The sequence below is a fragment of the Notamacropus eugenii genome, chromosome 6 (genome assembly GCF_028372415.1).
Source record: "Notamacropus eugenii isolate mMacEug1 chromosome 6, mMacEug1.pri_v2, whole genome shotgun sequence".
NCBI lineage: Eukaryota > Metazoa > Chordata > Mammalia > Diprotodontia > Macropodidae > Notamacropus > Notamacropus eugenii.
Window position 1 is genome coordinate 56754845 of NC_092877.1, and position 24301 is coordinate 56779145.

The 24301-nt window shown below is 40.2% G+C and overlaps 1 protein-coding gene across 1 annotated transcript in view; it reads left to right on the forward strand.

Moving 5' to 3' along the window:
• Positions 1–24301, forward strand: part of ABLIM2 (actin binding LIM protein family member 2) — a 226249-nt gene that overhangs the window by 191285 nt on the left and 10663 nt on the right. Inside the window, exons 18-20 of the mRNA XM_072620149.1 lie at positions 5731–5785; positions 7729–7736; positions 7960–8040. Coding sequence (XP_072476250.1) covers positions 5731–5785; positions 7729–7736; positions 7960–8040 — 144 coding nt within the window. The remainder of the gene's footprint in view (positions 1–5730; positions 5786–7728; positions 7737–7959; positions 8041–24301) is intronic.

Sequence of the window (24301 nt, forward strand, 5' to 3'; positions counted from 1 at the left end):
TCATCACTGAATGTTTTGAGTTTTGGAATGAGCATGCCGCATGCTACCTACAGTGTTCATAAAGTAATTTCTCTCCCTTCACCTTTTAGGTTGGCATAGAGAGAGCTACATAAACTGTAGGGGACCAGTAGAGATAGAAATGGGCATGTGATTCTAATCGTATCTGCCCCATCCACAATCCTCCTCTCTGTCTTCCAAACACCAGAAACTTAAGACAATTGGGTATGGGGAAGGAGTAATGGGGAGGAGAGGAGCATACTGTGGCTGGAAAACAGGGTAACCAGATCCATCCCCTTTTGTCTGAATGCCCTGATATAAGTATATTCTTAAGATCTTAGATTTTAACAACCTCTGTACAACTTGTAGATAGTTTATTAAAAGCTGAACTCCAAATTTCTTACAGACTAAGATAATGAGATGGAAAATATGGGTTTTATGCAGAATTTGGCTTTTTCTGAAAAGTAAAAGCATGCTGGGCAAGAAAAGCTTACTGATTAGTCCATTCTTATTTGAGGAATATACATGGACTGAAAAAAATGTCATTCTCTATTTTTAATGGGGGTCAGAGATTGGCAACATGCAATCTGTGCCTGGCCTAATACTTTTTACCTTGTTGGGATCTTGATAGGATCATAGAATTTAGAGCTGGAAGACACCTTAGAGATCATCTGGTATAGAGCTTATACCAGTGACCAGGGGATCACTGAGGTCAAAATTGTTTTTATAACGATGATAAGAAATTATTTTCCTAGTGAAGTACTCCTCCTTTTCCCAAATACATATCTGTGTTAAGTTGAATTTTCTTCATATGCTTCCAACAAACTATATTGTAGCTGATTGGACAGTGAAGCAGATACGAGACTGCTGCTGTCTTCTGTCTGCACCAGACATTAAAGAGATTTCCAAACATGTGTAAAACAATGCCACTCTTCTCACTGATATTTTTGAAACTGTAGTTACTTTTCATAAAAAAGTGTTATGTTAACATGTAATTGATTTATTATTGTTACTTCAATGCATTGATACATATTTTAAAATTTTATAAGTTCTAATTTCTAATACAGTAAATATCAACTAATAACTCATAGCACTTTGGGAGGTCATCAATAATTTTTTTGGTGTAAAGGAACCTGAGACTAAAATTTCAAAATTTCAACCTCTGCATTTCACAGATTGGAAAACTGAGACCCAAGGTAGAGAAGAGATTTTCCCCAAATCATGAGTCTAGTAGAACCAGGGTTTCTTCCTCTGACATCAAATGCAATGTTCTTGTCACTACAGCATGGTTCCTTAAGTAAGAGTTTGAATGAATAACATAGGACAGTATTGGTCTCGACCACATCTAAAAGATACCATTAAGTTCTGGGGGCCACATTGGAGAAAGCACTAGAAAAACTGATAAACTGAAGAGTGAACGCAACCCTGATGAAGGGACTAGAGCCCATCCATACCTCATGAAGGTTAGATGAAGAAAAAACAAATGGAGAGATAAGAGCCATCCTGTTAAAGAAGAATCTGATTTGTTTTTTGTGCCAAAGGGTAGAACTGAGAAGTAAGAGAGACAGATTTAGGCTTAAAACCTCCAAAACAAATTAGATCTATCCAAAAGTGAAAAGGAGCATCAAGAGAAGTGTGGTTTTCCTTTTACTAGAATCTTCTAGAAAAACCTAGTTGATCACTCATTGAGTATTTCATAGAGGGGATCATTATTCAAGTACAGATTGGACTGGAGATCCCTTCCAACTCAGATCCTGTGACTGCTTTTGAAAGATTTCATTGGGACTTTTTATGTCCTTCTCTGCTCCCCACCAGCATTTGTGGTTTTTGCTCTCCTCTTTCTCTCGTTTTCCCTTTTTTTATGTTGTAAATCTATTCCTTGGGGTTAGAGGGGTTATAACCCTGGCATCCTTGACCTTCAAAATCACCATTCTAAAATTCTGTAGTACTTAATGAGCAGTTATCATTGCCCTATACTAGGAGGTGTCTGGGAAATGCATTTTACTGACCATTCCTTGATTGCTACATGATCCAAATTTTAATAGAAACAATCTTGTTTCATCATGAGCAGCCAGGAGACAGCTGTACAAAGGATGAATTGACAAGAGGAAAAGACTATCAATGATAATTTTTCAGGAAAGAGTGAACTGTATGTCAGACTGGTCACATGAGGGTTTTTTCAAATAATTAAATATAGTCCTGTTTTTCTGTTATGTATTGTTTTCTTCTAGAATTAGAGCACATTAAATATTCCAGTTAATTGAGAGGCCTCCTTAGTTGAATTGGGTCTCATCTAATTCTGCATCCCTGAAGAATTTAACATGGATTCCCTTTAGAGAGGTGGTGATCACTAAAAGCATTTTGTAGCTTTGAAATTGGGTTCAGTTAATTTACTGTACACTGCACAAAGTTATTGTTAAAAGCATTTTTCATGCTTTACTAATATTTCTATTAGATGATTCTGGGGTCCAAAACCTGGCAGTGTGGTATCTATCCTTCTTGGCCTTTTGGCTTGGAGGTCTCTTCCAAATAGGAATGCTCACTGTAACCTATTAGGTCACTTTTATTGTTGTTAGAAAGTAAGGTGTCTCTGCTTTGTTGATGTATTAAAAGATATAGAACTTTCTTGGAGTAACAAGACTCCCTCATTTTATAAATAAGAAAAATGAGGCTACCCAAGATCACAGTGAGTCAAGATGAGAGCCCAGACTTCAACCATTCTCAGAAGGAACCTTAGATGTAACTCTAATCCAGATCCTTCACAAACATGGACAGAAAGATTTAAGAGGTGCTGTGTTCTGTCCAAGGGCTGCCAGCTAGTTAGAATTGTGGCCCACAATTAATTAGGACTGTGGCCTAGGTCTCCTTATTCCTATCCAGTCTTGTGTTCTTTCTATTATGCCGGGAATCCTCTCCTAAAGAGTCGTGTTTCATGGTAATTGTGGATAAATCACTTCTCTCTTGGCCCCAGTTTCCTTATACGCAAAATGAAGAAGCTGGAACAGATGATTTCTGAGTCACCCTTTTTACTTTAAATCTTATGATCCTGTGGAAAATCATTACTCCTGAGCACTGTTAAACATCCTCATTTTCTTGTGATTTGCAGTTATTGCCTCCTAAAATTAGAACATAAAAAAAAATCCAGTTAATCAAAGACTTTGGTTTCTTAGGTTGTACCTTATCTGTTTCTGTATTTTCCTCTCCCATTTCTTCTAAGAGACACAGTAAATAATCAGTAATGTGGGCTGCTTTATTTCAGTTCATTGAGGTTCACTGAGTGGGGTACAAAATTATGATTAATAGCAGAAATACACTTAGCCCCTCAATTCTTGGACATTTTTCCCTGTGTGATGCTACCTAAATTGGCTGAGTGCTTTTAAAGCCTCCAGTTGGACTTTGGCACTCAACTGGCCATGATGGCCTAAATTGTTACACTTTCTTTAGTTGTTCAAACCCGATTATTGAAGTAATAAATCCAAGAGAGATACAAGCAGGATCCATTTGGCTATTTGGGTAGGAGAGGTTTTAAAATTTTATTACCAGTGTTCAACTTAAAAGGATTGGGGACTGTGAGAATTTAGCCTCCCTCTCACATTACAGAAGAAGAAACTGAGGTCTAGAGAAAGGAAACAATTTGACCAATGTCACATACTATGTAGCCAAGTCAGGAGCTAAACCTAGGTCTTTTGAAACCAAATCTAGTAGACTTTTTTTTTCATCTGGTTGTCGGTGCCATTCAGAGATGGCAAAACACACACAGTGGGTCACCATGGTGCCCTTATAGGGGTAAAGGAAAGTAGGAGCCCGAAAAGATCTCACTTGGGTCTGCTTCTGAATTCTGTCTGACTTTTTGTGAAACATCAGTAGCTTTTAAGAAATGTATAGGACTTTATGATTAAAATAAAGGACACTAGATGGCAGGATTACTCTCTCAGTTGTAGCTCAGGCTCTACTATTATATTGGCTTATCCTATAATGCCAGGAATACATAGGACAGGATCATAGGATTGTAGGTTTACAGTTGAAATAATCATAGGAGCATAAATTTAAAGCAGAAAGAGGCCTCAGAAGTCATGAGTTCCAAGCTGCTCATTTTATAGATGAGAAACTGAAGCCCCAGCACTCTTTCCATTAAACCACATAGAATATCAGGTCTAGAAAGAACTCTTAAGCTCATCGGGTTCAAAAGTTTAATTCGAAAAAGATAAAGAAATTGAGTTTCACAAAAGTGGAACATGGAATTTTAGAACAAGAAGAAAGCTATCTCTATTCCATACACTTTGTAGATGATGGAATGGTTAATCATTAAGCACCTATTATGTGTTAAGCACTGTGTTAGAAGCTGGAGTTACAAAAACAAAACTGAAATCATTCCTCAAGGAGCTTACATTATACAGAAGAAGAAGGATAATGGGACTTGCCTATGGTCATAGTGAAAAAAAAAGAAAAAAAAACAGGAAGTAAAAGTCATATCTCCTGATTCCTGTTCTGTGATTTGCTAATCTGTAATTTGCCCTTCCATAAATAATAAAGCCCCAAATGAATTTGTAACAAGTTTTATAAGTAGATGGAATAGGTTCATATGGGAAAGGATGGTTGAAGTTGCTTCACATAGGTTCCTGGCTCGAAGTACCTTTGGACTATTATCTTTTTTCTGTTTTAGGTAAAGAAGAAATGTCTAGTTTGCATAGACTTCTAAATGAGCGCCCATGTATTTAGGTGGAAATGAGAGACAGGTTCATTGAATGTCCTCTAGAATGGTTCTTACGGTAGCAATTGACGATGCTGAAGCATCGCTCCCCAACCACAAGAAGTATGGGACATAATTATCTAATAATTGACCATCCTATAGCAGAAGGGAATAACTAACCTGACATGATCACTGTGAAACATCATTGATGTTCAAGTCAAGACTAAGGAGATTTGGAATTGGACTCTTTCAGTGCATTGCTATATGAGAAGCAAAATTCAAATTACAGTTAAACTCCCACCTAAATGGTTATGCCAAAAACATGAGGCTGGGAGAGAAAATGTTATAGAAGAGCAGTTGAGGGAGTGGCTCAGTTCATTTCATAAAAGCAGACAAATGGAGACCAAACTCTTGAATAGTCAAAGTTTAGATTGTGAAAGCTGACAATCAGTCTTCAGGGATATCTGAGACTATATGGAAATGAAGGTAATTGCTGCTGAACTGAGTAGAGTGGAGCCAAGATGGGACAGGAACCACTGTCTTGGGCTAGAGAGAGTGGAGTGTTAGGATCCACAATAGACTAAATGTAACATTACAGTGAGATTTGGTTATGTCTGAAGAACATCATTGCCAAATCAGATAGGGTACTGTCCTTGGAGTCATGAAGGCTTGGGTTCAAATCTTGCTTAAGACATGTACAAGCTGTGTGACTCTAGTAGGTAAATCACTTAAACTCTCCATGCCCCAGTTTCCTTATCTGTAAAATGAAAGGGTTGGACTCGTTGGTCCCTTTCAGCTCTAAACTGCTGATCCTATGCAATGTTGGTAGTGGGGAGTGTTATGTGACATGTGCCTGCATGCTGAATTTCTCCATTGGTGACTGTGATCAGTACTGCTATGCACTGTGATACCAAGGCTGTATTTTCTCCTTAGGACTTACGCTTTGATTTTGTCTCAAGGAAAGACCTCTTTTCCCAGGGAACCAACCACATATTTCCAGATTCAATGTTTTCTTTGCTGCTCTCTCTTTCTCTCTTTTCCAGAATGCAAATATGGCCCAATATGAAGCAGACCAGGATACCAGTTGGGGGATGCGAGGTACATGAAGCTAGAACTTCATTGGGTCTAACCTAGTGTTTGTTCTTATCTAGGGGAGCGGGGCTCAGTAACATTTTCACCAGCATCATTTTGAAAACCCAGCCATCACTTACTGATTAATTCAGAAGTTGATTTCCATGCCTAACTCTTGGCTCATCTCTCCTGCATCTTACCATAGAGAATCAATTGAATTTTCATCTTTTCCCTTTTTGAGATACCCTGCTATCTCCTGTTCTTGGATAATGCTGACTGTCCCGGCTTCTTACGGTGTAACCTAGGCAGAAAAAAAAGCGCAGTAATTACTACTGAACCATGTGACCCATACTAACCAAAATACTCATTCAGTACCATGCCTTTAGTTCCATGTTGATTCCAGATCTAATTCAAGTGAGATTCTTGGTTGCAGTGTCTGATCAGATGAACTTTCCTTGACCATCAGAACTCTAAGCAAGGCTGCAGACCATAATAATGGTAGTAGAGAGCTTTGAAGTTAAGTCTAAGAAACACTTTCTGAGTGCCTTACTATGTATAAAGCATTACATACATGATTTTAATATGATCACGTAACAGCAATGGGAAATAGCTTATGGCCTATAATTGTCTCCATTTACAGTTAGAGAATCTGAAATTCAGAGAAGTTAAGTGACTTGTCTAAGGGGGCACAGCTGAGAAGTACTGAAGACTTGAAATCCTAGTCCAGAGGTAGGGAACCCAAAGCCTTGAGGCCACATGTGGCCTTCTAGGTCCTTGACTGAGACCTTTGGACTAATTAAGGAGATTTGTTCTGTGATGTTTGGATTCCATCATAGGGTTGTACTTGAGGACCTAGAGGGTCTATATATGTCCTTGAGGCCTCAGCTTCCCTATCCCTGAGCTAGTCCTAAGACTAGAATTATTAGTACAGTACACCACCTTAAGCACCTACTGTGTGCAAAGAACTGCCCTATTTAGAGGAACTACAAAGATAAAGAAGATGTGCTCCCTGCCTCCATGGAGTTCACCATGTAGCTGGGAGGATATGGTACATATCCCAAAATTACCTGATGACTAAAAGAATAAAATAGAATAAGAACATGAGAGGTACCAAGTGCTTTGTGAGGTATGAGGAAGAAAGATCATTTCCAGCTTCATGGAGGACATTGACATTCAAACCATGCATGAAGGATACTGAAGACTTTAATAGGCATATTTGGTGGACAGGGTGGGAAGACATTCCAGCTTTAGGGAGAAATGGAAGCAAAGACTGAGGAAGGAAGTACTGGATTAAGACTAGAAGTAGCATTTCACGTGACTACAGGGGAAACTGAGACCCAGAGATATTAAACTTCTTAACCAAAGTCACTTGATGAGTCAGTCAGTAGCAGAGCCTGGACTAGAACCCAGGACTGCTGACTTTGAGTCAGTGATTCTTTTCACTCTCCCAATACTGTACTTTCTAGTACTTCTTTACTGTGCAAATGCTTTACACTAGTCAATATTGTCATTTTCACAACACTCCTCACAAGTTATGCCATAAAATATCCACTTTCTAGGTGGGTAAATTAAGGTAGGTAGGTAGATTTATCTACCTTTCTCAGACTACCAGGAGAAGACAGGGTTTGAGATGACAAATGCAAGCTCAGCAGTTGCTGGTCTCTCACTTGGTATTCAGACCCCTGGACCATACCTTGTGCCCCCTCAGAGTTCTTGCTAGCATCCTTGGGGCATCCCATAGCCTTATGGCACCAAGAATCAGAATTCCTTATCGCCAGCCATTTGTGCCCATTTCTAGTGCTGTTGGAGAAGCTAACCCACTCAATGCGAGGATCCCAGTGCATGCAGCCATCTTACTGCATGATGGAATTGTGTTCATGAAGACAGCACCTTTGAGAATTAATTGCGCTGGAAAGCATAAATATATATTTTCTAAAATTTCCCATGGTCTCCTCCTCTTTTTCTTACAGAATACAAGGTAAGAGGGAATCCGGAAGGAGTCTCATGCCTGGCCAGGTTTTTTTCTTGTTCTTACCCTGTGAAATGTCTATGTCAATTATGGATCCAAGTATGTATGACTCCCTCAGTTGTTCTTAAAAGTCACCCACTCTTTCCCTTCCCCACTTCCCCCAGCACAGCCACAGCCATCTGAGAGTGAATCTGTTGGACTCTTTCTTCTTTTTGTTTTTTTTTAACAACAGATCTATCCCTATGACATGCTTATCGTCACAAACCGAATTCGGGTGAAATTGCCCAAAGATGTGGACAGGACCAGACTCGAGGTAAGAATGATTTTCTCTTTTGCTTTGTTCTTCCCAGTGATGATTCTTGTATGTCCCCCTCTGTCATCACCTGAAAATTACCTAGGAAGAATTACCAGCAAATGCTGTCATTTTCAGCACATAGTATGAGACAGTGTCATGATGCAGAAGCCATTAAAGCTATATTAACAGAGGAGTAGCAACCAGAATGAGGGAGGTGACCATTCCAGTGAACGTTGCCCTGATCAAACTCCATCTGGAGTATTATGTTCAGCCCTGGGTGCCCCCTTTTAGGGCATTGGTACTCTGGGTGATTTTATGCCTATGGGATAGTACACTCTACATTTGGGAGAGTCCAGAGGACAACCAGGAAGGCTGAGGACACCTCAGAGAGAATGGGAGACCATGCCACTTAAATAGGATGTAAAGAATCTGGGGATGTTTAACTGGGAGAAGAAAAACCTTGAATGGGGGAAAGGAAAAAGGACCATGGTAGTTGTCTTCAAGTACTGGGAGGATTGTTATGTGGAAAAGAGGTCTTGCTTTGTCTGATCGTGGAGGGCATTGGAAATAGAAAGGGGAGGGAAGTGAAGTAGAACATTTAGGATCAGTTTGAAGTAAATTTTCCTGATAATTAGAACTATTAAAATATATTGGGTTCTCTTGGGGAATAGCATTTTGCCATTACTACAAGTCTTTTAGCAGAGACTAAAACTACTTGTCAGAAATATCATATGGTGATTTCCAGTATTCAGGAAAGGAGTGGACTAGAGGACCTTTGAGGTCCCTTCCAGCTCTGAAGTTCTGTGACTCAGTGGTTTCATTTTTTGCAAAGTTATACTTCCCAAAAATGATTTCTTGTAGACTTGATTCAAATTTCTTTGAAAGTAATTTTTCAGGGGAGTGAAGATTTTTAGGAAAAGTGGTTTCAATTTGTCTTAGAGCTTGGCTAGTGATAAATTTCTGCCCAAATATTAATTACCAAGAGACTGGACTAAGGTAGAAAGAGAGTACTGTATTCAAAGTAAAAAACAATGACAACAACAACAAATTCACAACCTGGTTGTCTGCTAACTCTATGACCATGAACATGTGTCTTTCCTCCTCCAGGGATCAGTTTACTCATGTGTCACATGAGGGGGTTTGGACTAGAAGGTCTCAGGTCTCTTCCAATTCTCGATCCCATGATAAAACTGACTGACATTAAAGGGTACATTCTCATAGCTGCAAATATTTCCCTGGTGCTCTATGGCTCACAAAGTATATTTCCTCACAAGAAGCCGGTGAATAAATAGAGTGAGATGGTCTCTGAGGTTCTTTTAAACCATGAGATACTGTGAAACTAAGGCCAAAAAAGGGGAAGGTTTGCTAACCCTTCCTCACGTAACTAGCAAGGGGAGCCTGACTTCCTACTTGGGTCCTCGAATCCAGTGGGCTTGCCATGGCAACATGCTTGAAATCTGAAACCATCATCTGGCTCCTAAACCGGGAGATTGTTCTGAGATTCAAATTGGATTTGTCTAACCTTTGCCCTAACCAGATATCAGTCTGCAGTTCTCCAGCCTAATCCCATCTGTGCCCCAGTCCCATCTTAATACCTTCTTTATAAACATGAGTAAATACGTAGAATAAATAGTTGACTCTGGATGTAATGCTTAATTGTCTCTGTCAGACTTTCAGCTATAATATTTTACTTAAAGAGTAGATTGATATTTAATTCTTAATAGATTTAATAGACTGGAGCTGTAATTATATTTTATTGTGCTCAGTGACCAAAAGGAGACAAGATGGCATCCTAGATAGTGAAGACAGAAACCCTGACCTACTCCTAGTCCATGTATGCACAATGTCTAGATAAACTGCAGCTCTTTGTAGAGTTCCAGGCTTTGCTTCTAAATGGTATTCATTCATTCATTCATTCATTTTACAAGGTTTCTAAATGTTCAGCATCATGCTAATCAGAGTTCTCTCCCCTGAGCAATCTGTCTATCCATCCACCAAAAAGTCAATCAACAAACATTATCAAGCACCTGTTTCATTACAGGCGCCATGCTTGACGCTAGGGAAGACAAAAAAGTAAGATAGTCTCTACCTTCAAGGGACTCATATTTTGCTGGGGGTTGGGGATAGATACATACAGAGTGACCAACAACTGTAGAAAATTAAGGAAGGTCTCTTGAAAAGAGGTAGTAGTTCAGCTGAGTTTTGACAGAACTTAGCGGTTCCAAGAGGTGGAAGTTTCCAAGAAATGGAAGAAGAGAGCATTCTGGAGGTGCACGACAGCCTGTGTAAAGATGTGGAGGTAGAAAATGGGGTGTTATTGACACAGAATAGCAGGAAGGCCAGTTTGTCTGGAAGACAGTACTAGGTAATTAGCTCAAAAAGATAGGGTGGTGCCAGATTGCCCAGGGCTCTAAATGCCAAATGAAGGAGATCATTGACAGCTGCGTAGTGTACTACCAGGTGTAGAGCCTACTAGATGGGAAACCAAATGCCTGCCATGATAGGATTATGGTGTATGTACATGGAGTCAGGAATCTGGATGGCTAGGGCCAATAGGGTAGAAATAAGAGATCTGTCAAAACCTGGGGCCAAGGGTTAAAACCTCTAGAGGAAAACCAATGTTCTTAGGAGAACTGAGACACTTGGCCACCATTACTCACTTAAGTATGTCCATTCCAGAAGAAACAGACAGCACCTCAAAAAGGCTTAAACCAAGTCCAGATCCAGGTGCAAAGTCACAGATTATTGAGACTGTAGGAAGAAGTTAGAATCAGAGAAGGCAAGGGTTAATGACCTAGACATTCTGTTTCCATTGCTTCTGGCTCTGCTTAGACAGGAACTTGACAAAACTTAGAAAAGTATTAAATACAAGAGTGAAGGCAAGCTGAAGGGTAAGATTATCGTGTTGGGATTCTGGGAGAATGGTGAAACTACAAAGGAAGGGGAGTTGGGAAGAGAAGCCAATAACAGTTGTAGGGAAGTAACAGTTATCACTATAGTCCCTCACATTTATATGCATTGTCGTTTTATAAAATAATTTCATATTCATGGTGCCATTAGATCGTAATAATAGCTCACATTTAAGATTTACAAAGTGCTTTCCTTACCACAGCCCTTTGATGTAGGTACTGTGATGGAAAAATTATTATTTTTATTTTTCAGAGGAGGAAACTGAGGCTCACAGACCTTAAAGAAAGACTAAGGTCCAGTTAGTGGCTAAGCCAGATTTCCTGAATTCCAGCCAAAGTGTTGATGGTCGATTTCTTTCATGAAAAATCTCTGTATTATGGTCTCTTGTGTAAGACAACCCCACTCTGCATGAGCCACTGAGAATGACCTCAACATCCACCTCCTGACCTCCCACCCCAAAACAATCCAGTATGAAGGGCATTATCATGATAGAACTATACATTTGCCTTGGTAAAGCAAGGTTGCTTTTGTGGGATGAGATAAACTCTTTCTGGAAGTGCCCAGAGGGGATGTCCTTGTGATTCTTTTTTTAATTAAAAGGAGCTTTTGTTATTCATACTATAAACTCGGGCATTTTAAATGGATTCAATTGCCTGGAAGAACAGACTTTCTGATGTTAGCACAAAAACACAACAAAAAACCAACACCCTCCAGCGCTCAGTCTTCTGGGGAATGAAGCTGTATAATCAGGAGAAGACCCAATTATTTTTTTTTCTTGTTCCCCTAAGCAATGAAGAGGTTTAAAAGAAAGCACAAAACCTAATACATTTGTTTCATTTTTTAAAATTCTCTTTAATATTTCAAGATATCTATAAGCCATACAGCAATTTTCGAGGGCTTAATGAATTACAACTATACCATAATATTCTAAATGTAAGCCATGTCTCAGTAACAATAAGAAGAAGAATGAAGAAGAATTATTCACGTGGTACTTTAGGTGGAGTCAGGAAGACTTGAATTTAAATCGAGCATTAGACACTAAGTGTGACCTTGGGCAAGTCACTTACCCTCTGTTTGCCTCCGTTTCCTCAACTGCAAAATGGAGGTGATAATAATAGTACCTACCTTGCAGGGTTGTTGTCAAGATCTGAGGAGATGTTGGCAAAGCACTTAGCACAGTGCCTGGCTGTGCCATTTTGCATGGAGAGTAGACTTGTATTTAATTCTTAGTAGACTGGAGCTGTTACTGTGCCCACAGTAGATGCTGTATAAATCTCAACTGTCATCATGACCATCATCATTATAATGTATCATTATATTATACATTACTTCATTTGAGTCTCAAGATAGCCCTAGGTGCCATTGCTAATCCCCTGTCTAGGGACCGATGAGAAAACTGAGGTTTACAGAGCTCATGTGAGTGGGCTAGTAAGTACGTGAGACAGGATCTGAAGAACACAGTGCCTGGTAGACAGCAGGGGCTTAATAAATGCTTATTCTTTTCCCTTCCTGTAGCAGATGGTACTTGAACCAAGCCTTCCAGGAAGCTGGGAATTCTGAGAGGCAGAGGCAAGATGGGAGAGTATCTCCAGCCTGGGGACAGTTTATACAAATGCACAAAAGTGTCCCTGATATTTCCAGTTTATTGCCAAATCTTGTCACTAGCGGATAGAGCACTAGGCCTAAAGTCAAAAAGACCTGGGTTCAAATTGAGCCTCACATATTTACTAGCTATGTGATCATGGGCTTAACCCCTGTTTGCCTCCGTTTCCCTCAATTATAGAATGAAGATAATACCAGCATCCACCTCCTAGGGATCAAATGCGCTGTAGGGCACTTAGCATAGTTCCTGGTACACAGTAAGTAAATCTTAGCTATCATTACTATTTCTTCCTTCACTCCATACGTTCATACAACCACAACCCTAGTTCAGCTCCTCATCACCTCATAGACTACTGCAGTAGCTTCCTAGTCGATCTCCGTGCTTCAAGCCTTTTACTACTCATCCCATCTTCCACTGGGTCACCAAAGTGATTTTCAGAAAATACAGATCTAACCATATTTCTTCCCTATAAACCCATTAAACTCCAGTGACTCTCTCTTACCTCCAGAATCCAATTTTAAATCCTTTGTTTGACTTTTAAAAGTTTTCACAACAAGTCTTCCTATCTTATCTTTTTTTTGAAGCAAACAGGATTAAGTGACTTGCCCACCATCACACTGCTAGTAAGTGTCTGACGCTGGATTTGAATTCAAGTCTTTTTGACTCCAAGGTCCATGATTTATCCACCATACAACCTAGCCCCCATCTTCCTATCTTTTACCTGGGATTTCAAGGAATCCAGGGAGGTCAGGGGTCATGATGGAAGAGGAGAGAGTTCCAGGGCTATATAATCTTGAGCAAAATCCTTCACCTCAATCTTGTCATCTGTGAAACGGGGGAGTGGAGCTAGATGACTTTGAAGGTCCCTTCCAACTCTAAATCTGTTATTATATGATCACAAACAAAACAGCAGACCTTTCTTAAAGCAGGCTCAAGAAACGAACTAGCCAGCTAATTAATACCAGTAGTTTTCTAAAACCTGTATTAATAATAAAAAATATAGTACTTTATTACTTCCTATGGTGCTATAGAAAGGTCAATAGAACTTCACAGTTTATCAAGCGTTTTCTTCCCAAAAATCCTCATGAGAATTATTATTATAATTCCCATTTTACAGAAAGAGAAAATAAGTCTCATGATCAGAGATGAAATGTCATAGATAGGGAACTTCAGGGAGGCCAGTTCACTGGAACATAAAGTACATGAAGGGCATAGTGTTCAATCAGGTAGGAAAGAGAGGACTAGAGCCAGGGTGAGAAAGGCCTTGAATGCAAAATGTTATAAAAAATTATTATATCCTAGAGGAAACAGAAAGAAACTGGAGCTTCTTTGTCGATAGCCCAGCCAGTCCCAGCCCAGAATGTGATCACATGGCTTGAAACATGGTCAGCATTAAGGCAAAAATCAGGACCAAGACTGTTTGATCAAGTCTAGAATCCTTCCCACTATGCCACTGCTGCCTCTCTTTATAATGATGGCAAAAATGCATAATTCTATAGCTCATTCCTTACAGTAACTAGGTGAGGTGGGTTGCAGAGGTATTATTTCCCTCATTTTTACATACATTCTGAAAAATGCTAGATAACCCCCTCCATCCCCTGATTCTACAGCCATGTCTATGAGGGAGTTGCAAAAGGAAGAATTGTCTTCCACATGATGGAATGGAGGGAAGATGGGAAAGAGAGGGGAGGAGAGGAGAGAAGAGGAGAGGAAAGGAGAGGAGAGGAGAGGAGAGGAGAGGAGAGGGGAGGGGAGGGAGGGGGAGAGAGAGAGAGAAGAGAAGAAGAAGAGAGAGAGAGAGGGAGAGAGAGAGAGAGAGGCAGAGGGAGATTGGCTTTAGAATGTGCCCATGAGAGGAGCATCAATCATTCCCTGAAAGAATACCTCCTTTGTGAGCACTCATCAGACTGGTTAGATTAGAAAGTGAGAAATTACAGATTGTCTCTAGCTCCTCCTCCCCCTGAGACCTGTCAGTGATATGGGAGGACCAAAGTCTAAATTACCTTTGGAAAACCTGGTCTGACTTCTTCCTGAAGAGTTGGATTTCTCCTGGTGAGCACTGTCAGCCACTTTCTACAGTCTACAGCCAGGGAGACTGCTTGCCCAGGAGGTAGGAAAGGGAATGAGCACTTATATAGTGCCTGCTATGTGCCAGATCCTATGCTGAATGATTTACATATGCCATTTAATCCTCACAATAACCCCAGAAGATGTAGGTACTGTTATTATTTCTATTTTACAGTTAAGGAAACTGAAGCAAACAGGTTAATTGAATTGCCCAGGGTCACACAGCTATTAAGTACCTGAGGTAAGATTTGAACTCAGGTCTTCCTGACACCTGGGGCAAGTAGGTGGCACAGTGGATAATGTGCCAGGCCCTAGAGTCAGAAGGACCTGAGTTCAAATATGACTTCAGACACTTCCTGGACAAGTCACTTAACCCTTTTGCCTCAGTTTCCCTAGCTGTAAAGTGAGCTGGTGAAGGAAATGGCTAAGAAAAGTGGAGACAGGCTCATGAAGAGCCAGACACGACTGAAATAACTGAATAGTTGCCTGATTTCAGACCCAGCGTGTTCTATACCCCACTTGACCAGCTGCTGCCTTTTAAGTGGAAAGTGACCTAGATTTTCACTCTGGAGTGTTGTTTCAAATAGGGAACCTGCCGCTCAGTGTGACCTTGAAAAATTCAACTGACATTTCTTGAGTACCTACTATGAGCACAGAGCTATGCTAGTGACAGGGGATAAAAGATTAAAAAATGAAATTTCCCAGAAGAAATGTATAGTCTCCTGTGGTAGAAGGAAGGGAGGGAGGGATAAAGCATATCCATCCTCAAGTAAGTCAGTGTGAGTCTATACAAAGTGATTTCAAGAGGTAAAGAGTTCTAAAAACTGGGAGGAGGGGAGGAGAAGGCACATAAAGAGATGTCCCCCCAGCTGTATTTTTTTTAATAATATTTTACTTTTCCCCAATTACATGTTAAAAACAATTTTTAACATTTTTTTTTAAGTTTTACGCTTTTAAGGAAACTAGGAACTCCTTCATGTGGAGGTGAGTCGGAGGATGCACTCCAGACTTAGGCAGACCCCCATTTCAGGCACAGCTGTACGACCAAGAAAGATGTGTCTAAGGAACAGCAAGGGGGACAGTTTGATTAGAAGAAAGGGAAAATAAACCACTGCCTTTCCCTAGGATCCATTATCCTGAGGCAATTGGATTAGATACCACAGTTTCTAAGATCGCTACCGCCTTTAAATACCAAGAATTCCGCTAAGGTGTGGAGGTGTCCAAGACGCAGCCCAGGTGTTGGGGAGGGGGTGAGTAAGAGGCAGAGAACTATGGGGAAAGGCCATGGTTACCCAGATGAGAGGAGTGAGTCAAGGCTGGGGACTTTCTTATCTGATCTGTCTTGGTTTTGAGCCAGAGCCCAGAGGAGTTGAGCAGGATTAGGTAACAGCTTCTTGGAGCACAAAGCCAGGATCTGGCTGTTAATTCACTTGAGCGACTTGAATGAAAGGAAAGTAGGAGCAGGCTTGGGTGCCCCCAACTATCAATCTTTAGGGAAGTTAAGTAGTGATTGTGCAAAGTATAAAATGTTGCCTCAGGTATCCAATTTTGATTCAGATTCGAAATAGATGTTTTGCTAGGCTTAATTCCTTTAATACACAAATCAGAGCTAGAAGGGTTTTAGTACCTAGAAAGGGGTGGGAAACCTACAGCTTCTACATGGCCCTCTAAATCCTCAAGTGCAGCGCTTAGACTTAATCCAAACTTCTCTGATCAAATCCCCTTCATAAAAGAATTTCTATAAAAGTTGGACTCAATCCAAAAGTGGCACCCAAGGACCACGTGGCCTTGAGCCCTCAGAATCTCCACCCCTGACCTAGTACCTAGAACGTAAATGTAAAAATTCTAAGAAATCATTTAGGTCAGGGTTGGTTTTATTTTTTTAATCTTCTCTGTGTTTTTTTGGACCATTTTGACGCTCTGGTGAAGCCTAGAGACTTCTTAGAATTACCTTTTTAAATGAATTTTTAAAACTACATAGGATTAAAAAAAAGAATAATTATATTGAAATACAATTATAAAAATATATTTTTAAACAAGTCCATGGACCCCAGCTTTAAGAACCCCTGACATAGATCAAACTACTCCTGAATTTTACAGAAGAGGAAAGGGAATGGGTCAGAGAAGGGAAGCCTTATGCCCAAATGAAGGATAAAGTTTTTTTTAAGAGAAAGTTATTCAAATGATTACTTTCTGTAAGGAACAATAGATGACAGAAACCTCTGTCATTTGCTCTCTCCCCATCCCCATCAACAGAGACTTGTAACCTTGTCCACCTTACCTCATTATTTGCATTGCTGGATGGGGAGTTTTTATTTGAGAAGTGTTTAGCTATTGGTAACAAGAATTTTGTTTTCCCACCAATCTGGTTTCCTACTTCTCAAATGTCTTATCTCTATATAACACTATCTATAAATCAGTGACACCATCAGTGCCCTGGGATTAAGAATCTGACATGTAATCTACTCTCCCCACACACACTTTCCCTGTCTCTCAAGGTTCCCCGAAAGGTTTTTTGAGTAGGATCCATCATCAGATTTTGATCCTTGAATTCTGACCTTACCCACAAATGCTTAGTCCATAAAGGGCTGTCTTCTGGGTTTAGCTTGCTCTCATATATTTGTTATAGCTTTGAGGCATGATGGCAGCAAGTAGAGGGGACCAGGAAGGTAACTGGGTCTAGAATGGTGTGAGGTATGGGAAACAGTTGAAAGAAGTTGGGATATTACCCAAGAAAAGAGAAGATTTAGGGAAAGGATCATGATTATGATTTTCTAATAGCCAAAGGGTCACCATAAGAAAATGAGACTATACTTGTTCTGCCCATCCCCAGAGGGCAGAAGTCAAAGAATTCGACAGATCGATTTTGACCCAATATAAGGAAAATTTCAGGACAATTAGAACTGTCCAAAAGGATGGACTACCTCATGTGGTAGCTAACTCACCTTCACTGAAATGTCTAAGTAAAGATGGAATGAACCCTTATTGGGACTATAATAGAGAAGATTCCTACATCAGGTGGTTAAACTAGATGTCCTTAGGTGGCACAGAGAATAGAGCAGTTGGTCAGGTGTCAGGAAGACCTGAATTCCAGTCTGGCCTTAGATATTTACTAGCTGGCTGACCCTGGGCAAGTCACTAAACCCCTGTCAGCTTCAGTTTTAACTGCAAAGTGGGGATAATAACAGCATCCACATCCCAGGGTTGTGAGGATCAAATAAAATGATATTTATAAAAGTGCATAGTACATTTCCTAGCAGGTAACAGATACTTGATGAATGGTTGTTTCCTTCCTTCCTTCTGTCCTTCCTTCTTTTCTTTGATGTTCCTTCCAACTCTAAGATCCTGTAATCCAGAGTGGGGCTCTGATACAAATGAAGGTATTAGACAAGTAAACAGCAAACTTGGGAGTTCTGGGAGATATCAAACTCAAATAGAAAGGGACAGTTTAGAAGGAACCCTGAAAGCCATGCTGGAAAAAATCATGTTAGAAAATCACATGTTAACTTTATCTACATTCTATTGCATTTTTATTTACTATGGTAAATGTTTCCCAGTTACAATTTACTTGGGTTGGGCAGCACTGGGGCAATGTTTGACCCTTTTGTGTACATCACTCTGAAACAACTGTTTTACTTTAAAAAAAAAAAAAAGGCATTCAGGATGAGAACTCCCTCTGTGAATATGGCATTAAGTGGGTACCATATTTTTCAAAGGATATTGACAAACTAGAGAGTATCCAGAGAAGGGCAGCCAGAGTGAAGGGCCTCATGTGAGGATTGGTTGAAGGAACTGAAGATGTTAATTTAGAGGAGAGAAGACTCACGGGAAACAAGATAGTTCTTTTTAAGTTTCTGAATGACTGTCAAGTGAAAGACGAATTAGATTTGTTCATCTTGGTCTTGAAGGGCAAAAATAGAAAATGTCAGTGGAAACTGCAGATAGGCAAATTAAGATTCCACATATGGAAAGTACTTCTTAATAATTAAGAGTGGTCAAAAAGTAGAACAGACTGCCTAAGGAGGGGGTGCTTCCCCCTCCTCAGAAGACTCCAGTTCAAGAACAGTGGGCCAATTGGACAAGGCTACAGAGGACATTCTTGTTCAAGTACCAGTTGGACTAGTTGCCAGTAATGCCAGTTCAGGGTTAGCTCTATTGTTTACCAAGTGCTTTCCTTGTAGCATCTTGTCAAACAGGAAGTGCAGAAATCATTTGCCTTATTTTACAGATAAGGAATCCAAGGCTTTCAAGAGGTGACTGGACTTGTTCAGACTCACACACTAACAGTCAGAATTGGGAGCTACTGTTGTTTTTGTTCAGGGGAGAGACAGAAAGAAAGAGAAGGATCTCCTCTTTTTGCAAAAATAAGTGGGATAATTATCTTTCTTTAAGATGTGTAAAACTCTCGCTACTGTCTGAAAACACCTAGTCACTTCTGCACATTTTTGGGGTTTTTTTTTAAGTTGCAAATCTTATGATTCTCTGACTTTCATGGACAAGGTTGTGAAGTTTCCAACATAGTGTTTTAGTTCCCCTTGGCAGGCAGTTTTCTTTGGGACAGATTCCAATAGGCCTTCAAAACAGAGTTTGTACCTGACTTGATTCCCCTACAACTTCCTAGGTTTAACATCCAGGACTCTTTATCAGGATCGGTTGCATCCATGTCCTGCCAGGAAATGACCTGGTCTGTGGGTATGTTTATAATGCTTATCTGCCAGTGTTCCTTTGATCCTGGGATCTAATGGGGAAAGAATATGGTATGACTCTGATCTACCGTACTCCCTCAGGGCATTTTCCAGCCCTCTTTATGCCTAAGACTTAATTGTGAGACCAAAGAAAAAAGAGGAGGAGAAAGAAAAGCAGGAGGAGGATGAGGAGGAGAAAGACGAAGAGGAGGAGGAGGACGAGGAGGAGGAGAAGAAGAAGAAGAAAAAGAAGAAGCTACTCTGACTTTAGAGGGGAGTAATGGAAGGAGATTTAAAAAGTGAGGTGTTGGCTCTTCCTCCCTGCTTTTTAAAAAGGAACTTGGTTCTCAATGGTTCTTACCCCTTTTCTCTCCTCTGTCTTCTGACACTGATCTCATCCAGTCTAATGGGTACAGCAAAATACACAGAATGTTGGACTTGGGGTCAAGAAGGCCTGGGTTCAAATCCTGTCTCAGACACTTACTATCTATGGGGCCTGGGCAGGACACTTTAAACTCTTACTTTCTCAGTTTCCTCAGTCTATAAAATGAGAATATCAACAGCACCTCTCTTCCTGGAAGGCTGTGAGGTACAAGGGCAACAAGGTGGTACAGTAGATAAAGCACCAGGCCTGAAGGAAGGAACTTCATAGGTCAAATCAGAACTAACTAGCTGTGTAGCAAGCCACTTAACTAGGTTTGCCTCAGTTTCCTCATCTGTAAAATGAGCTGAAGAAGGAAATGGCAAACCACTGCAGGATCTCTGCCAAGAAAACCCCAAATGGGGTCATGAAGAGTTGGGCACAACTAAACAATGATGAGGATGCAATGGGATAACATGTGGAAAGCACTTTGCAAATGTCATTATTACTCTTCTGGCTGCTGCTGCTGTCACTGTTATCTATCTCACAATCTCTCCGCTGAGTTCCAGTTCACTATTTCCAACTGATTTGGGGATATTTGTACCTGGGTATCCCCTCTACACACACATACACACACCAAGATTTCAAATTGGGCTCATCCAAGACTTCACCTCATTATTTCCTCCCAACAAATGTTCTGAATCTTAATTAAAAAGAGGAGGGCTGAAGTCACTTCCCTTCCAGTTCCCCAGGCTAGAACCTTCCTGGTCATCTTTGACTCTTTGCTGCCCCTCACCAGACTCCACTCCACCCAATCAGTGACTCTGTCTCCAAAATATCTTTACAAATAACTGGTCTGCTCACATTTTCACTGTCCTCAGCTCTTCTCTGCAGAGCATCAGCAATCACTTCCTAGCCTATCCAGCCACCTCTCCACCCCTTTCTTCTAGTTCTTCCCTTCTCCAGTCCATTCCACAGTATAAATCAGCACAATGTCTGGCATGCAGAAGGTGCCTAATAAATGTTTATTGACTTGCCTTTCCACAGCTGCCAGAGTAAGCGTTCTGATTCACGGACCTGAGCATGTGAATGAGACTGTTCTGTTCAGATACCTTCAATGACTTTATATCATGTAGAACAGCAGTACCAAGCTTAAATAGAAATGAGGACAACTGAACTGCAGGATGCCTGGGGGCTGCATATCATTTAAACCGTGATGCTATTGTCTTTGACATCTGTGATCTACAGGATAAAATGCATATTTCTTCAGCTCACATTTAAGGTCCTTCACAAACTGTATCCAGCCTACCTTTCAAGTTTATCTCACATTCTTTTTGTACACCCAGTTCCAATGAAACTTTACTATTAGCTATTCCTAGGATCCCACCCCACCCACACTGATTTTGGAGCATTCATACATCCTCTCTCCTAAGCTTTAAATTTTTTTCATTTCTCCTCTGTGCCTATCAAAATCCCTTTCTTCTATCAAGTCCCATCATTTCCATGAAGACTTTCCCAATTCCCCCCAACTCAAAATCATCTGTTTTGTGGTGACTCTTTGCGACTGTATCTGGGGTTTTCTTGGCAGAGATACTGGAGAGGTTTGTCATTTCCTTCTCCAGATTATATTACAGATGAGGAACTGAGGGTTAAATGACCTGCCAATCACATAGTTTGTAGAGGTTTGAGGCCAGATTTGAATTTGGGGAAAATGAGTCTTCCTGACTCCAGGCCCCAGTGCTCTGTCCACTGTACCATCTAATAGCCCCAAGTTAAATACAAAAACAGCTACACCCTTTACAAGGGTGAAGTTCTTTCTGATAGACTTATGTGTCTCCATAGTGTAGTACTCCCCCTGCCCCAGCTTCCTCAACTTGGAAGTCACAAGTCTGCATGTTGGGTTCTCAGTTAGATAACTCTATGGATTGCTTTGTTGGGGAATTCCTCAACCCAGAGGGCCTGATGTCCTCCTTGGTCCACTTAACTTGAGGCCAATAAATCAAGAAATGAGGCTAGAAGAGAAAAAGGTTAATAAGCTTCAGCAAATGGGCAGTTTCCAGGTGAAAACTACAAGGGAGATAAAGGGTTTTACACAGCCTTAGAGGGAAATTAGCTATGGCAAAAGGAGGTGAGGCTGCTCAGCCACTCTCCTTAGGGAGGAGATGAAAGAGGGACAGGATACTGAGAGATCTGGGGGAGACTATCTTAACTTTTAGAATATGTTAATTTTAGAATATGTTAATCAGGTTTGTTACAGAGGAGAGGTTTTCCTCCTAGTTAATCCCATTAGAACATCCTGGTGGGGTAGTAGGTCTCTTGTGAATCCTGTCAGAATACCCAGATGGGGCACAGTGGAGGCCTCCTTCCAGATAAAATCTGTGGGCTTATCCTGTTGTTGAATAAAATACAGATTGATGGTCTGTGTCTATTCACCTACCAGGTCACCCCATTTCTTTGACCTCAAAGGTCGCTCTCTTTTCTGAAGAGTAGTTTTCCCCATACTCACAGCACATAAGTTTTAACCATTTTCTCTATAGTACTTTTAGGTTATAGCTTATGAGTTCCCACCAATGAGTTTATCAAGCATGGAGAATCTATGGCCTTAAGGCCACATGTGGCCCTCTAGGTCCTCAAGTGTGGCCCTTTGAATCCAAAACTGTTTGGATTCAGTCAAAGGGCCACACTTGAGGACTGGATTCAGTCAGTCAAAGGACCACACTTGAGGACTTAGAGGGTCACATGTAGTCTTCAGGGTGGCAGGTTCCATACCTCTGTATCAGTTAGCCAATATACACAATTCATTACAAACAATGACACTATAATACCATACTAAGAAAAGTAACTCCAAAACACTTCCACCACCATCACCCACCCCATCCCCACCATGGTCCACATGGCTTCTTGTTTGCCCTATTACAGATAAGGAAACTGAGTCTCTGAGAATTTAAATAGTTTGCTATGGTCATAATTAATAAGTATCAGACAGGATTGCAATCCATGTCTCTCTTGATTGGAAGTCTGCCTTCAGTTGCATTGAATTACATTTAAATATGCAACTGTCCAGGTACAACTCAGGTCAAACTTTTCCTATTCCATTCTGGACCAATCTCATTGTCCATCTGTAGCACTTGTACTTATCTAAGATATATAGGTAGGTAATATGATTGATAGATGAATAGATGAATAGATAGGTAGAGATAGATAGATAGATAGATAGACAGATAGATAGATAGATAGACAGATAGACAAACAGACAGATGAACTCATTCTTGACTTTACAGTAATAAATTAGAGTCCAGGCAATGTGCATTCTTTATCCACTTTTTTTTGCTCCAGTGTGTGGGATAAGCCATAATGATGTCATAGCTTGGAGATACCTTAATTTAAGAGTTCTTAAACACCTTACCTCCTTTTTTTTTTTTTTTTTTGGTCATGTACCCTTTTGGCAGTCTAGTAAGCCTATGGACCCCTTCTCAGAATAATGTTCTCAAATGCATAAAATATAATTCTCAGGATTACAAAAGACACCAAATATATTGAAATAAAGATGTAATTTTTTTCTCATTCAGATTCATAAAATGCTCTAAAACCCATTCGTGGATCGTGGATCCAGTGTTAAGAATCTTTGCCTTAGATAGGGCAGCCATATGAGGCAGTTAGGTGGCACTGTGGATACAACGCTGACATGGAGTCAGGAAGACTTGAGCATGTACAAATTACTTAATTATTGTCTGCCTCAGTTACCTCATCTGTAAAACAGATGTAAAACACCACCTACTTCTCAAGGCTGTTAGGATAAATAAAATAATATTTATAAAGCTCTTTGGAAACCTTAAAGAACTATATAGATGTTACTCCCATTAGTGGATAGAATGTAGAGCCTGAAGTCAGGAAGACTCATTTTTGTAAGCTTCAACTCTGGCCTCAGACACTTACTAGCTGTGAGACCCCAGGCAAGTCACTTACCTCTGTTTGCCTCAGTTTCCTCATCTGTAAAATGAACTTTAGAAGGAAATGGCAAACCAGTCCAGTGTCTCTGCCAAGAAAACCCCAAATGGGGTCACAAAGAGTCTACTACTGAAAAACGACTAAAACACCAATATCTGACTTTATAACATAGTATGCTATATCCTTTACTCACAGTGTACTATACATGTACTTTACCGTATACTTTATAATAGTAGACTATACATATACTATACTATACAATAAATAGTATACTATACGTATGCCATACTATATACATAGCATAGTATACATACACATATACCATAGTATATACTTTATACATAGTAAATCCTATACATATATATATACTACACTCTATATACTTTATGCCTAGTATACTATATGCTAGTGTATTACAGTTTAGAACATAGTATACTATATCAGAGAAAGAAGGAACTTTAGAACACAGAATGTGATTACAGGGGTTGAAATTTAAACTCCTGGAGAAGAATGCCTTGTTTTGGTCTATTTGTATGCCCATATAGGACATAATAAGTAAAGAAATGTGTGTTGGTTGATTGATCGCCAATAGGATCATAAGATTTAGGGTGGAAAGGGCCTTAGAAGTTATTTAATTCAATTGCTTCATTTGACCAAAGAGGAAACAAGACCAGGGAGCCGAAGGGAGGTAACCTTCCTCACAGG